The 17,896-nt window shown below is 39.5% G+C and overlaps 1 protein-coding gene across 2 annotated transcripts in view; it reads left to right on the forward strand.

Annotated features, from left to right (window-relative positions):
- LOC126254853 (nonsense-mediated mRNA decay factor SMG9) overlaps positions 1-17,896 on the forward strand; it is a 127,621-nt gene that overhangs the window by 98,008 nt on the left and 11,717 nt on the right. For both annotated transcript variants that reach the window (XM_049955345.1, XM_049955344.1), the window contains one exon: positions 16,613-16,733. In XM_049955345.1, the coding sequence (XP_049811302.1) occupies positions 16,613-16,733 (121 nt within the window). The remainder of the gene's footprint in view (positions 1-16,612; positions 16,734-17,896) is intronic.

Here is a 17,896-nt window from a genome sequence, read left to right on the forward strand (position 1 = left end):
TGGAATTGAAAAAGCATTCATGAAGCAAAGCCACTGTATATATTCAGTAGCAGCATTGTCAAATTAATCTTTAACTACAGTGGCATCACAATTGAACCAGGCGAACTTATCACTTAATGTTGTTCAGTAGATTGTCAAATACATTGGAAAGTAATACCTTAGAAGCCTGATCTATGATTCCATTTTATTACAGTGCCAACAAGTATTCATCTTTTAATCAAAATGAGTGCCCTAAGAAAATAAATAACTGTCTCATTCCCAACACCAAACAACACACTGTCTGCACTCAGTGAGAAAAATATCTGCCAACTTAACTGTGCTGTGTCATATTATCATTCATGAATACTAATAGAGAGTAGGAAACTTTGGTACACATTTGACATGCTCCTGGCAACAATGAAATCTTGCAAATTTGGTGAAATATGGCTGTGGAAGCCTCAGTCATATAATTACAACTGTGTGGTCAGCGAGGTATTTTGTGATTAGAATGGGGCAGGCATCAGCAGGCCCAACTAGAAGTAACTACTGGTATTTATTAAGAAGTGGACAGATTTTTGCGTCAACTAAACAGAACAGCTCACAATCATATTCATTTATTTTGTATGATTACTTAACTCATTTAACAGTGAAAGCTTAAAAATTACATGACCACAGAAACATTACATTAACAAACTTCATAACAGTTTACACTGGTTCCTTTGTATTAAATGTGCATGAAAGATTGCCAGGACACCACTTACCAAGTAGCAAATACATTTGAGATAATCAAAGTTTCATATAAAACTATGAGCCTCATTCACCATTGTGCACCATGTTCTTGAGAAAGAGGACTGTTATCAGCATATACAAATAATAATAATAATAATAATAATAATGTTTATTTGTCCATGTTAACTTTACAGTTTTGGACATCGTCATTTTTTGTACAATTGTATTAGATTAGATTAGATTAGATTTACTTTCATTCCAATTGATCCGTAGTGAGGAGGTCCTCCAGGATGTGGAACATGTCAGAAAAACAACAATACATGACAAATATTTACAACTAAAACAAATAAGCTAATGTACCATTCCACAGGTCCCAAGTGGAATGATCGTCATTTTTTAATGAACACTAAGAGTCATTTTACAAATACTAATGCACTGAATTTAAAATAAAAAAGTTTTTTATTTATTTATAAGGTAATACAACTACTGTAATACTTATTTACAATGAACACATTACTGCACTGAAATGGTGCAGAAGTTAGATTATACTAACACACACACACACACACACACACACACACACACACACACACAAATTTTCAATGAACACATTACTGCACTGAAATTGTGCAGAAGTTATGTTGTACTTATATACAAATCAGTTGGTTTTACTAAGAAATTCATCAATGGAGTAGAAGGAGTTGGCCACCAATAAATCCTTTAGGCTTCTCTTAAACTGAATTTCATTGGTTGTTAAGCTTTTTATGGCTGCTGGCAAGTTATTGAAAATGTGTGTTCCTGAATAATGCACACCTTTTTGTACAAGACTAAGTGACTTTAAATCCTTGTGAAGATTATTCTTATTTCTAGTATTGATTCCATGAATTGAGCTGTTGGTTTGAAAAAGTGATATATTTTTAATGACAAATTTCATTAAGGAATAAATATATTGGGAAGCAGTAGTTAGTATCCCTAGTTCCCTAAACAGGCTTCTGCAGGATGTTCTTGAGTTCACACCACATATAACTCTCACTGCACGTTTTTGTGCCCGGAAAACTTTAGCTTGGCTTGATGAATTACCCCAAAAAATAATCCCATATGACATTATGGAATGAAAGTAAGCATGGTATGCCAGCTTTTTCATTTTTATATCCCCTATGTCTGACAAAATTCGCACTGCAAACAGAGATTTGTTAAGACGCTTCAGCAGTTCTGTGGTGTGCTCCTCCCAGTTGAATTTATTATCAAGCTGTAATCCCAAGAATTTAACACTGTCCACTTCTTCTATCTTCTTGTCATCGTATGTTAGACATATACTCTTGGGACACCCCTTACAAGTTCTGAACTGCATGTAGTGTGTTTTTTCAAAGTTTAGTGACAAAGAATTGGCTAGGAACCAGTGATTAATGTCCACAAATATTGTATTGGCTGATCTTTCTAAGACTACAATTGATTTGCTATTTATTGCAATGTTTGTATCATCGGCAAACAAAACAAACTTGGCATCTGGTAATGTTACTGATGAAAGGTCATTGATATACACAAGAAAAAGTAAGGGCCCCAAAATGGAACCTTGTGGGACCCCACATGTAATTAGTTCCCAGTTGGATGAGGCCTGATAGCTTGATACATGTCTCTTTCCTAATAACACCCTTTGTTTCCTGCCAGAGATATAAGATTTGAACCATTTTGCAGCATTTCCTGTTATACTATAATATTCTAGTTTACTTAAAAGGATATTGTGATTTACACAGTCAAATGCCTTTGACAGATCACAAAATATACCAGTTGCCTGCAATTTTTTGTCTAATGAATTAAGCACATTTTCACTGTAAGTGTAGATAGCCTTCTCAATATCAGAACCTTTTAGAAATCCAAACTGTGACTTTGACAGTATGTTATTTGAGATAAGATGGTTATAAAGACGACTGTACATTACTTTTTCGAAAATTTTTGAGAATGCTGGCAACAGTGAAATTGGACGGAAATTTGATGCTATTTCTTTATCTCCCTTCTTAAACAGTGGCTTAACTTCAGCATATTTCAGCCATTCAGGAAATATTCCACTAATAAACGACTGGTTACACAGATAGCTTAATATGTTACTTAGCTCAGAATCACATTCTTTAATTAACTTTGTTGATATTTCATCATACCCACTAGATGTTTTTGATTTTAAAGATTTTATGATGGACATTATTTCTGTTGGGGTAGTGAGGGTCAAATTCATATTAAGGAAGTTACTTGAAATGTCTGGTCTAAGGTAATCCATAGCAGCATCTACCGAACCTGACAACCCCATCTTTTCAGTAACAGTTATAAAATGTTTGTTAAAAAGTTCTGCAACACTATACACATCTGTCACCAATGTATCATTTACTCTTAATGCTATTTGTTCCTCTTCATGTCTGGTTCTACCGGTCTCCTCCTTCACTATATCCCATATTGTCTTTATTTTGTTATCTGATATGACTATCTTTTCCTTGTAATATATTTGCTTTGACATCCGTATTACAGTCTTTAATATTTTGCAGTATTTCTTATAATGTGCTATAGCATCGACATTGGAAATGTTTCGGAGTGACAGATACAGTTTTCTTTTTGTTTTACAAGATACCCCTATTCCCCGAGTAATCCATGGCTTCTTTGTAGACTTTGCTCTAACCCTGGTAAGTTTTGGGGGAAAGCAGTGTTCGAATAAGGTAAGCACTTTATTAGCAAAAATGTTATATTTTTCATTCATGCCATGAACGCTGTAAACATCAGTCCAGTGAATGTCGCTGAGTAGTGTCCTAAAATAATCAATTTTTGGCTTACTGATTACCCTTTTGAGCTCAGATTTAACAGATTTTATATCCTGTTCAGTATTAACATTTAACAGAAGGAACTGCATGTCATGGTCTGAGAGGCCATTGACTATTGGTTTTGTAATATAATTTTGTTCATTGGACTTTTCTATAAAGATATTATCAATGGCTGTTTGTGAACAAGTGGCTATCCTAGTGGGGAACTTTACTGTGGGAATTAAGTTGAATGATAGTGTTACTAACTCAAACAAGTTCTTATTGGGAGAGTCTTTAAGGAAATCTACATTGAAATCACCAGCAACCACTATTTCTTTGTTTTTGGTTGTTAAATGGGCCAGTACAGCTTCAAGGTGGTTGACAAACAGATTAAAGTTACCTGCAGGTGCTCGATATACACTTAATATTATGAAGGATTTTTTGTGAAATTCTAATTCTGTTGCACATGCACATGCTGTTCTAGGCAAAATTTATGAATGTCTATGTTCTTAAATTTATGACAGTTCCTGATGAATGTGGCAACTCCTCCTTTCTCCATTTCTGATCTACAAAAGTGAGATGCTAACCTAAACCCTGTAACACTTAAAAGTTCTATACCAGTGGTCACATGATGTTCAGAGAGGCAGATTATGTCAGCTGGGTTTGAAGACTCTAATTCATCTATGCAGATAGTTAATTCATTAATTTTATTTCTCAGTCCTCGAATATTTTGATGCAATAAAGATAGCTGACATTTCTCATTGACTGAGTTAAGATTGGGTGGAGTTAAAATATCTGCTGGCAGTTGAAAATTCTTAACCAATGGCTGTTTATGCTGATGTAATAAGCTGGAATTATGTTTTTTGATTTCTTTCTCAAACTGAAGATTTGTCTCAGTTCTAACCTCTCTTAAAATTTGCTTTCTTTCTGTCCTCCCTACCCTAAAAAAGGGTCTTTTCTGAATCCTATAACCACTGGTATTTTACCACTCATGACAGTGCCTCCCCCCTTTAACTTTCCTGCTATTTCCCCAGCCAATTTACCCTTCCCCTTCCTGTTGAGGTGAAGGCCATGCCTAGTATAATCCCACCTACTGAGAGAATCAACAGGAACCACACCAATGTGTGACCCCGCACCCGACATGAGCAGCCGTTCCAGCTCCAAATTAACTCTCTTGACAGAAGAGTTCAAATGAGGTCGGTCATGGCGCCCAAGAACAGATACAAACTCAACACTAGTATGCTTCGATGCTGATGCAATCTTCGCCAGGTCACACTCTATACTGTACCCAGGATCTCTGTCAATACTGTTACCTGCCCCACCCACTATAACCATGTCATTCCAAGAATGAATATATACATCAAGTAGCACATTGTATATCATTCCATGCAATAATGTTATAAACACAATGCCTCTACATAAATGGAGGTTGCTAATGTCGGTACTACTACATGTGTTTGTTAGTGCTGTTTTAAAAGGGCTCTTATTTTGGAAACCATGGCTCCATCGTAGAACATCAGAAAAGGCCATGATTGCTGGCATTGAGGGTCTTTCAGCATCTCAAAATGACAGACTCCAGTAAACAGACCAACACTGACACTACCCCTCTCATGTTTGTTGCTATAACACCTTCTGTGGTGAGCAGACCAAACAGGAAGCATCAGCCTCAGAAGAAGACAGGTCATAAACTGTCAGACCATGTAGAACCCGTTCTATTTGATGGTTCTTATGATTGGGCTTCAGAGTCAATGGAGTATGAATTCTGCTTGAGGCAACCATTTTGTCACCAGACTGAGGCTCCAACTATAGCAGACTCCTCACTCATCCCACAGGAGAGACAGGGTAAGTAACACCCCCCCCCCCCCCCCCGCTAAAACACACATGCCAATAAATGTGGAGGAACTGAAACTCCTATCTCAGTAACATCACCTGACGTGTAGGTTTACAGGAAACATACATCCCTGGTTACTGACCTGCATTGGAGTTCATCTACATCTACATCTACATGACTACTCTGCAATTCACATTTAAGTGCTTGGCAGAGGGTTCGTTGAACCACAATCATACTATCTCTCTACCATTCCACTCCCGAACAGCGCGCGGGGAAAACAAACACCTAAACCTTTCTGTTCGAGCTCTGATTTCTCTTATTTTATTTTGATGATCATTCCTACCTATGTAGGTTGGGCTCAACAAAATATTTTTGCATTCGGAAGAGAAAGTTGGTGACTGAAATTTCGTAAATAGATCTCGCCGCGACGAAAAACGTCTTTGCTGTAATGACTTCCATCCCAATTTGCATATCATATCTGCCACACTCCCCCCCCCCCCCCCCTCCCACTACGTGATAATACAAAACGAGCTGCCCTTTTTTGCACCCTTTCGATGTCCTCCGTCAATCCCACCTGGTAAGGATCCCACACCGCGCAGCAATATTCTAACAGAGGACGAACGAGTATAGTGTAAGCTGTCTCTTTAGTGGACTTGTTGCATCTTCTAAGTGTCCTGCCAATGAAACGCAACCTTTGGCTAGACTTCCCCACAATATTATATATGTGGTCTTTCCAACTGAACTTGTTCGTAATTTTAACACCCAGGTACTTAGTTGAATTGACAGCCTTGAGAATTGTACTGTTTATCGAGTAATCGAATTCCAACGGATTTCTTTTGGAACTCATGTGGATCACCACACACTTTTCGTTATTTAGCGTCAACTGCCACCTGCCACACCATACTGCAATCTTTTCTAAATTGCTTTGCAACTGATACTGGTCTTCGGATGAATTTACTAGACGGTAAATTACAGCATCATCTGCGAACAACCTAAGAGAACTGCTCAGATGGTCACTCAGGTCATTTATGTAGATCAGGAACAGCAGAGGTCCCAGGACGCTTCCCTGGGGAACACCTGATATCACTTCAGTTTTACTCGATGATTTGCCGTCTATTACTACGAACTGCGACCTTCCTGACGGGGTCAATGGAATACAATCTGCTCTCTGTTGACCACCACAGATAGTTACATATTCTGAGACTTATAGAGCAACTCCCCTGTCCTTTTCTCCAACTGGAAGACTCCAGTGCTTGTAATGTATTATGGGGCTCACACTTTACTTGTGCCAGGAGTCAAGTTTTAGAGTGCTTCATGATGCCTCAGGATCTGTGCATCCTCAACACAGGGAATCCTACTCATTTCAAAATTGCTACTGGGTCATCTTCAGCCGTAGAGCTCTTCTTCTGTTCCCTGGCCCTTGCAGACTTGGCTCAGTGGAAAATTACTGAGTCCTCAGCTCACCTTAGGAGGCAACCTGTACCATGGTGGACCAATGAGTGCCACTCAGCAATCCAGGTCAAACTTGCAGCTCTGCTGCCCAATGGCAGAAAACCTCGCAGGCTTTTGATCAACAAGAGTCAAAGCTCATTGCACCAAGGAGAGCAGTAAAAGGTCATGGCAAGTGTTTGTGGACTCTCAACCACTCCACTTGCTCTGTGGAAGTATGGGAAGCCATCAGGAAAATTTCTGGCAGAAGCAATCAGTTATCTATGGCAGCAGTGTTGAAACAGGGGTGCCTTCAAATAGTCAGGGTTATAAACTCCAGGAAACCGGGGAAAAACCTTGGAATTTTTTCATCCAATTTTTCTAATTTTGACTGGTAATAACTGGTACTTTAACAAAGGATTTTACTTTGCCGCACTACTGCAGCAAGGAAACATAAATGAGAGAATAACACCAAAATAAAATTTCAGTTGCAAGAAAATACACCATTTACAACAAAACAAACTGCACATCCAAGTGTCTGCTAACAGCAAGATGGGGCAAAGGCCGTAGGATGAAGATTATGCAACACTTCATAACAAAATACTGCTTTTGTTGAACGTTACATCACAGTTGTTTACTTTTATAACAGGTCATGGGAAAATAATGCGATTGATCATTTGAGGAGCATTACTTTCAAAGTAAATTTCCTTTTACGCAAGTTGTTTTATGTTACGTGGAAGAATTTCTTAAGTCATGGAGCATTTGACTCTCATTCAAAGTTTAACACTTTGAGGATCAGCTGCTTAGAAAAATTTTGGGCCCAGAAGACCAGCCATTTATGCCATTATTTATAACTTAGCAGCATATTTGTGTTTGATGGAATTATTTTAAAGGTTAACATGCTGAAAAAGACCAAGCTTCAAGATAAGCTTTTCATATTTATTTTAGTTCTTTCAAAAATTAAAAATTATGCAATAACAAAGACGGAAACTATAATTATCCTTGACAAAAAGTGCAAGGTGAATTCTTCAGAAATTTGACAAGGAACTGACTTTCTTGTAGAAAAGCTGAAGTGCTCATCAGAACTTTCTTCAGCCAGATAACCCACAAAATGTTCGGTGCACAGCAGTGAAATTTATAATCGGGCTTGTCAGAAAATTCAGCTGCTGCAATTTAAGCTTTCCTCATAGGATCAAGCCTAACCACACCCTTGGAGGAAACAGCAAAGAAGTTTTGATGACCAGAATTAATTGAATGTATATGAATTTAAACCATTAATTTTTCCTGTTTGTGTGTTCGCAATACTTAACAGTGATGTTACCATTGGCTGACTACATCAGAAGTCCTCTGCTCTGAATATCTGCTGACATTGGCTGATGAAAATGCATCACAGTCTCGATTTCAATACTTTGGAAATTACCACGCTGTGATTGGTGGAATTCATATTTATACTTCTGTAAAACAAAAATTTGCAGTGTACATTTTGCCACACATGAAAGATCTTTCCAAAACGTTTTGTTTTTTGGTGGGTTTCATTTCCTTAAGTTCTGTGCTGGTATATAATACTTTTACCATTAAAAGGATTTGTGTTTTTTTCAGATCCAAGGGAAAGTATATTACCACTTAACATGGAAAAAGGGTATTTTCTTGTGGGGAAAAAAAAAAAATTTAACCAGGAATTCCGGGTAAAATCTGGGAATTAATTAATTAATTAATTAATTAATTTTGTCTGTGTACACACCCAGAACAACACCCGGAGACATAATGCCGATGATGGCTAACCATTTTGTGATGACTACTGCCACTGCCACCCAAGATCCAGAGTTCTGTCATTACCTTGCCACCATGGAGATGGGTGAGTTGGACTTCAGGTTTAACAATTCTGAGTCCTATAACTGCCCATTCTCCATGCGGGAGCTGGTATCAGCAATGTCTGAGGCTCCTGATATGCCTGCTCATGACCAAATATGGTACAACGTGCTGTGAAACTTGAAATCAGTGTCACAGGAAATCCTCTAACAGTGGGTTAATTCAATGTGGTAGACAGGCCAATGTCCCAATTCTTGAGGGGAGCAATTTTGATACCTCTCCTTAAACCAGGAAAAGACTGAACTTTTCCTGTAGTTATCAAAGTGTTGCCTTAACAAGCTGTGTAGGGAAGACCTTGGAGTGAAAGATTAACCATCATCTGTTCTGGATATTAAGAGACTAGACAGTTCCATAGCTGCTCTCAGTTTGATTTCAGGAGACCTCGATCCACTATTGACTACCTAACCTTGCTAGAGGCGCGTCGATCCAGCAAGCTTCCCACACAAATCTCATTGTATAGGTATATTATTTCACATTAGTGAGATATATGACACTAGTTGGAGATACAGTATCCTAGGGTAGCTCCATCGTGGGGATTTGTGCCCACTTCCCCATATTCATTCAGTCCTTCTTATCTAAGCACATTTTTAGGCACCAAGTTGTTAACATGCCGTTGAATAGTTTTGAGTAGGAGAATAGTGTTCACTAGGAAGTGTTTTAAGTTTTACCCTCTTTGCCATAGCCGTAAACAGCGTAAAATGTATGGTAAGAAGCACTGTGCAGTGATCCTTATTTGTGGATGATTTTGCAGTGTTGTGTTCCTTCACCATCACAGGAATGGTGACTCGTCAGTTGCAACTTACATGAGGAGATTGGAGGATTGGGCAGCAACATTTTACACAGGTGTGTGTGTGTGTGTGTGTGTGTGTGTGTGTGTGTGTGTGTGTGTGTGCACATGTGTGAGCGCGCGCGCATAGGTTTGTGCGTGCGTGCGAGTGCCCGTGCATGGATGTGTGCTTGTGAGTGCCTGCGTGTGTGATGTGCGCAAGTGTGTGTGGGTGTTCATGCGTGCGTGCGCGCTTGAGGACAACCGTGGGAGTGTGCACATGCTTGGGGGTGAGCGTGGGAGCACGTGCGCATGAGTGTGTTATAGTTTTATTCATTCTCATCAAATTTTTAATTTATCTGACTTCCATATGAAGGACATCATTCTACCTTTTTAAAGACTTGGTGAAGTTTCTTGGACTCATCTTTTTTATTCCAAACTGTTGTGGTTACCACACCTAAAGGACATGAAGGCAAGGGTGCAGAAAGCACTAAACATACGAGGGCAGTTCAATAAGTAATGCAACACATTTTTTTTCTGAAACAGGGGTTGTTTCATTCAGCATTGAAATACACCAGATTATTCCCCAATCTTTTAGCTACACAACACTATTTTTCAACGTAATCTCCATTCAATGCTACGGCCTTACGCCACCTTAAAATGAGGGCCTGTATGCCTGCACGGTACCATTCCACTGGTCGATGTCGGAGCCAACGTCGTACTGCATCAATAACTTCTTCATCATCTGCGTAGTGCATCCCACGGATTGCGTCCTTCATTGGGCCAAACATATGGAAATCCGACGGTGCGAGATCAGGGCTGTAGGTTGCATGAGGAAGAACAGTCCACTGAAGTTTTGTGAGCTCCTCTCGGGTGCGAAGACTTGTGTGAGGTCTTGCGTTGTTATGAAGAAGGAGAAGTTTGTTCTGATTTTTGTGCCTACGAACACGCTGAAGTCGTTTCTTCAATTTCTGAAGAGTAGCACAATACACTTCAGAGTTGATCGTTTGACCATGGGGAAGGACATCGAACAGAATAACCCCTTCAGCGTCCCAGAAGACTGTAACCATGACTTTACCGGCTGAGGGTATGGCTTTAAACTTTTTCTTGGTAGGGGAGTGGGTGTGGTGCCACTCCATTGATTGCCGTTTTGTTTCAGGTTTGAAGTGATGAACCCATGTTTCATCGCCTGTAACAATCTTTGACAAGAAATTGTCACCCTCAGCCACATCACGAGCAAGCAATTCCGCACAGATGGTTCTCCTTTGCTCTTTATGGTGTTCGGTTAGACAACGAGGGACCCAGCGGGAACAAACCTTTGAATATCCCAACTGGTGAACAATTGTGACAGCACTACCAACAGAGATGTCAAGTTGAGCACTGAGTTGTTTGATGGTGATCCGTCGATCATCTCGAACGAGTGTGTTCGCACGCTCCGCCATTGCAGGAGTCACAGCTGTGCACGGCCGGCCCGCACGCGGGAGATCAGACAGTCTTGCTTGACCTTGCGGCGATGATGACACACGCTTTGCCCAACGACTCACCGTGCTTTTGTCCACTGCCAGATCACCGTAGACATTCTGCAAGCGCCTATGAATATCTGAGATGCCCCGGTTTTCCGCCAAAAGAAACTCGATCACTGCCCGTTGTTTGCAACGCACATCCGTTACAGACGCCATTTTAACAGCTCCGTACAGCGCTGCCACCTGTCGGAAGTCAATGAAACTATACGAGACGAAGCGGGAATGTTTGAAAATATTCCACAAGAAATTTCCGGTTTTTTCAACCGAAATTGGCCGAGAAAAAAAATGTGTTGCATTACTTATTGAACTGCCCTCGTAGTAAAGTGCTTTAGCCACAGATTTGGGGAGCATACAGCATCTGCTCCGGTTGTATAAGGCTTTCGTGCAATTGTGGCTGGACTATGGGTGCGTTGTATACCAATCAGAGAGACCATCGTACCTGAATATCATTGATGATACCTACCAATAAGGGATAATACTGACCACAGGTGCTTACAGGAGCAGCCCCACACCCAGTCTCTGTGATGAGGCTGGAGAACCACCACTCACCATTCAACTCCTCAATTTTGTGTCAAGTGCACGAGAGCCTCATCGGTCTGAATTCACCTCCAGTCTTTCATGACAAACTGAGGCCATTCTAGTTGTGGTGAGTATTTTCCTGTTGCCCTCCCAGTCTCCGCAATGTTATTGCGAGACCTTGTGCTCCTTCTGCACCTATCTTCCTACCTAGTGATTGTCCCCACTGTAAGACTTGCCCTATGCACCCTCCTATTACCAACTACACCAGTCCTGTATTGGCAAAACATATACTATCAAAGGGAGAGTCACCTGTGAAATGACATGTCATATAACAGCTGTTGTGTAAACACTGTTTGGCCTTTCACATCAGCGTTACTAGCATCAAGTTATCATTTAGGATGAGTGAGCATAGGTAGAGCATGTTTGCTAGCAACATACATTATCCTGTTGCAGAGCATGCTCCACAACATGACAGTTGAGACCTTGATGCCAGTTTCACCACACATGCCATTGGGATTCTTTGCCCTAAGACACCAGTTTCTCAGAATTCCACATGTGCGAACTGACACAACATGTCATATTTTCTTGCCACGTACCTGGTCTCAATTTATGTTAATTTCTTAATTAACATAATTCTTCTTACATTAGTTTCTTTGGTCTCAGCTGTTCTTTACTCCCATAGCTTTCATTTGCAGACCTGTCAATTTTTTGCCATCCTCTTCCGACCTCTATCACATACAATGCTTTTGAGCTTTCAGCTCTTATTAACTCATGCACGATGTTCTGACAGTAATCTCTGTGTTCTGTATTACCCTATCTTCCACCTTTAAGCTCTCAGGTTTTCAAGCCTTGTCCTGTGCTGTCCCCAACAATCAGTCTTTCCATTTCATCCCATCCAGTAGGTCTCCCATGACCTAGGGTTCAGGGTAACTTTTCCAAACTCTACCTATTTTCCTAAATCTCATCAGTCCTTTTTCTTCATCATTCTTTTTTCCCTTCAACCCTTCTGCTAGAAGAAGGAGGCACTGGCTCCGAAAGCTTGCTAACTACGGTACCTCTATATGCGTATTGTTCTGCTGCCACTTGGTGAGAAGATTTATCATCTCTCCAATTACATTATATAGTAGACTGTGTTTTATTTTCAGACAAGAAAGCAGTAGCTCATCTACCAACAGATTTGCCACCTGTTTTAACTGACAATCAAATGAATGTGGTATGAATTTTAAAGTTTTGTGAAACATTCGAATTGCTACCTAAAATTTTAGGAAGAGGTTTTCAGTGTGGTGTTAGGGTGGCTGTCCCATCCGGGCTCCTTTGTAAGTGATCAGCCAGTCATGTTCCCTGTGTAATTATTTAACTGTCCTGTTATCTTTTTTCAACTTCAATTGCCAGTTTTTCAATATCTGCCAACTTTTACGCTGTCTTAATAGATGTGAGCTAGTGTGCAGGTATGGATGATCCTGAATGTGTGTATATTTGCGTAAGACGTACTCTGCCTAGTATTATGACATTTTAATCACATTTGTTCCAATTAATGTTTGTAAGGGTGCTAATAACTTCACTGTTGAATGCCCATAAAACACACACACACACACACACACACACACACACACACACACAAAACACACACACACACACACACACACACACACACACAACCACCACCACCACTACCACCCTGAGGAACAAAATCTTAGTTCCGAATGCTAGGCTGGTGTATGTATTCTTATATATGTGTTTCAACAGCCTCCTGAGGGCAAGGACTACCAGCAATTCATTATCACACTTTTAAAGACCTACATTACACTTCTAAACAAATCAAAATTATTCACAGATACCAGAAGTAGGAATCAATGGGCACACATGGAATTGAATTCCACATGTGGAATCTGTAGACATCAAGATGGATAATAAATTGAAATGGCACCACACATGGATAAATTAACTGAAAAGCTCAGTTCTGCCTGCTTTGAACTCAATATGTTGACCTGCAGACAGAATTGCTAGCATACTTTGTATGTATTTACTGAATACTTTCCTATGTCATATTCTTCTGGAGCAATGTAGCTAACATCAAAAAAGTATTTCTTCTACAGAAGTGTTCTATGTGGATATTGTTTTTAAAGTTGATAACCAAACATCTCGCAGAAACCTGCAGATTATTATACTTAAGTGCCAATACATATATTCTCTAAAGATACTTGTGGTTAATAACAAAAAAGAATTTATTTAGGACTCTGCAGTTCACAACCACAATATAAGACATAAAAGTGATTTCCATATAGACTGTGCATACCTCTTTATATTTTAAACTGGAGTTTTATACACTAATCAGCCAGAACATTATGACTGCCAACCTGCTATCAACGTAAACCCACCCAGGTGATATCAGCGTCATCTGGCAAGGAATAATTGCAAGCCAGACACACACAGTGCATGTAGTATCAGTGAATGTGCTGTCCGCATGTAGAATGGGGAGATTAGTGAGCTATCTGAGTTTGACTGAGGTCAGATTGTGATGGCCTGGAGGCTCAGCACAAGCATTACGGAAATTGCACAACTTGTTGGTTGTTGGAGTAGTACTGTGGTGACCATCTTCAAAATATCGCAAAACCAAGCTGAAACCATGTTTAGATGTCGTGGGACTGGGTCGACACCCCTCATTACAAATGTCTGACATCATAGGCTACGCAGACTGGTAAAACAGGACAGGCAGCAAATTGTGGTGGAACTAGCATCAGACATCAATGCTCGGAAGATACAAGTGTGCCTGAACACACAGTGTACCGAACATTCATAACGATGGGCCTCTGCTGCCCATGACCCATGCATGTGCCAATGTGAACACCACGACAAAGGCAACTACGACTGAAATGGACATGTGACCACCAGCTCTGGATATTGGCACAGTGGCAGAGTGTTGCATAGTATGATGAATTCTAATACTTTCTTCGTCATACAGATGGTAGGGTGCAAATCCATTGTCTTTCAAGGAAACAGCTCTGTGATACCTGTACTGTGGGTCGGAGACAAGCTGGCAGTGTCTCCATTATGCTCTGGGGAATGTTGACATGGGCATCCATGGATCCAGTGTAGCTTGTGTAAGGCATCATGATGGCCAAGCAATATCGTACACTGGTTGCAGACCACATACACCCCTTTGTGACGATGATGTTTCCCAACGGCAGTGGTATTTTTCAACAAGATAATGTGCAATGTCACAAGGCCAGGAGTGTGATGGAGTGTGTCAAGGAACACAGTGGTGAGTTCCAACTGATGTGCTGGCCCTCCTACTTGCCAAATCAGAACCCAATCAAATAAATCTGGGATTTTGAATGTGGTGTCAGAGCTCATCCCCCCCCCTCCCCCCCCCCCTCTCCGAATCCAGAATTTATGGGAATTAGATGAGTTGTGTGCGCAGATGTGGTGCTAACTCCAGCGACCTACCAAGGCCTCATTGCTCTCATGCCACAACGTGTTGCTGCTGTAGTCTGTAGCAAAGGTGGACACACTGGCATTAGGTAGATGGTCAGAATGTTCTGGCTGATCAGTGTATGCTGGTGCAATGCAGTATGACAGGTTACTAACAGAACTCAGATGGGAAATAGACAATCATCAAATATTCAAAATAAAGTAAAAGAATGATTCATTAGCTGCTTTACAATATATTGGAATATTTGGACCCATAACTCTAAATATTCAATATAGAGCACATTTTGCTGGTATATGGACAGCTTATAGGTGGTCTTTGTAAAATTAAACAGATTGGTGAACCAGTTGTATCTTTCTTGGCTGTGTGAGTTATGGATATGTTTGGGCCCTTTATCAGTGTCCTTGTGTTAACTGCAGACATCACAGTTTTTGAAGAGTGGTTCAAAATCCTAGGTAAATCATTTTTACAGGTCAAGAATAGCAATGAGCCAAGCACTGAATGTTACAGGACTCCATACTTAATGTTGCCTCACTTCCTGTTCCTGTAATATCATTTGTTAATGAAACAATTATATCCATGCAAGGAGATGCCTACAGTGCCATAACATTTTAGTTTCTGTAGTAGAATTTTATGATCTACATAATCTAAAATCAATGTAAGTGCCAACAGGCTAATTTTTCTATCCTGTTTGTACCAGGACTGGATTCCTGAAACTGGTTAGTGCCTTGTAGCTAAAGTCCCGAAAACATGTACACAGAGGTGATGCAGTATTACAGAAGTCTCACAGTAAGCACCTCTGTCAGCAAGATTGAGTTGCAGAGACTAAGCCTGATCAGAATTACATTGCCATATAGATGTCACTGGGATGTTTTCCATTCCATTGGTGCTGGATAGTTACACTGAAGTACTCTGGACATAATAGTTTAGGACCTATCTTCTGAGACCAGTTACTGGACTGCATTTTTTAGATTGAAATTGTGGTCATAGACAATCTGCCAAAAGTGTGATTATGATGTACTATGTGTATAATGTGTGAATAAGAGTTTGCTTGTGTGGAGCTGCCGCTTCAGGGTATTCATTTCTCATTTTCCACTAATATACATAAATAATTTTCCGAAAATGAGGAATAACTTGCATATCACTATTTACAGTCTTTTGAAAGTTGAGAGTGAGTAGAGACAGCTCCATTAGAAAACACATAAGTCACAGAGTTCTGGATATGGAGAACTTTAGAAAGTAACAGAAGTGGGTAGACTAAAGATAGTAAAAGTAATAGAAAATACTAGATGCAAAGTGCTAAAAAGAGTAACGCTTCACAAACTTTTTGAAGACTTAGAATGAAAATAGAATCAAATGAATGTTTTTAATTAATTAAAGGCTAATTTTAAATTATAATAACTATCTGATTTTCAGTAACTTTTTCTCATCACTATTTCCTAGGTAAATCACCCATGATGCATCTATTACTACCTTTTGATATAACAAATGAAATAATGTGTCTTCAGGTTATCTGAAATTCACTTCTGTTCACTAAAACCTTACACAGTTCAGAATCTACGTAATATAAAAAAATTTTTCATTGATTTTAATTAACTTTGTTCACAAAATGTTAAATGAAAATCATTTTTCACCTTTGTTTTGTATGGTATGTCGTACTGTGAGAATTAGGTGGAATGATGAGCCTGTATTGCTTATATGAGGACACATTGAACTATGTTGATAATTGGTAACTGATTTTGCATAATTCTACAGAATCAAGTTTGCTGTATCATGGACACCCTGGCCTCACTACCTTGATTGATAATCTACGTAGTCAACTACTGAGCGTGGAGCGCAATGCACTTACCCACTCACCACTTACGGAAAAAAACTGGTAAGATTTAAGAAAAATAAAGCTATTGATAAACTGGATATAGGTGAAGGGTAGGATTTATAACATCCAGAGCATCACTCGGATATTGTTTCGTAGATATTCAATACACTGCCTATGGATTAAGTGACACATTTCCTTTTGTTTCGCATAACCTTTCGTAGCTGCAGCTACAGTGTGAATCTGTGTTTGAATGAGATCATTGTGCCAGCACAATAAAGACTCTTATTGGTCTTATTTTATAGAATGAACCTTAATGTTACACCAACCCAAAAGACAACATGTACCAAATGATTGCTTACAAAATAAATAATTCTAGGTAAAATGACACTGATTTAGACAGTTCCAGTGACATTGGCACCATAATTAAATTTTTCCCTAGTTTACACAGCGCAGTTAAAAGAATTTCTGATGATGATGATATAATCTGATTAAAATAAGTTGATAGCCGACACTTCATGGGTTGGAGCGGGTTTCCTCCAATCAGAGTGCTCAACGTCAAGGCCAAACTGTCTCAGCACTTGGTCTGATCACCTTGTCTGGCTTTTTTTCTTGTTGTGTTTGGATTCCAAATCATGGATCTGGCCCTTGAATTTTCTATTTCACCATATGTGATAACCAGAAAGCAAAAAAAAAAAAAAAAAAAAACACACACACACACACACACACACACTTATATCAATATCGAAAGAGCAACATCGAGTGCCTATATTTTTATTTTATATTATATTTTTTTCACAATTTTCAGTGAACATTTGAAATTGTTCTTTTGAAATTTTAGTAGAACATAATTTTACTTTCAGTATATGAAAGAGTCTTACTACTTTTTGAGTTTCCATTACATCCAGTCTCCCTCTTTGACTGTGTGAAGCAAGTATAGATGGCACAGAGAAGTAGTCCAATTGAACTGCAGGGTGGCGGTGTGAATGGAATAACAAAATTTCCGATGTGAAGAAATAGCACACCAATTGCGTTAAAAAATTTTTTTAACACAATTAGTATGAAGTATGACTTACCAAATGAAAGCGCTGGCACGTCGATAGACACACAAACATACACACAAAATTCAAGCTTTCGCAACAAACTGTTGCCTCATCAGGAAAGAGGGAAGGAGAGGGAAAGACGAAAGGATGTGGGTTTTAAGGGAGAGGGTAAGGAGTCATTCC

This window comes from Schistocerca nitens, chromosome 1 (assembly GCF_023898315.1).
Source record: "Schistocerca nitens isolate TAMUIC-IGC-003100 chromosome 1, iqSchNite1.1, whole genome shotgun sequence".
Taxonomy (NCBI): domain Eukaryota; kingdom Metazoa; phylum Arthropoda; class Insecta; order Orthoptera; family Acrididae; genus Schistocerca; species Schistocerca nitens.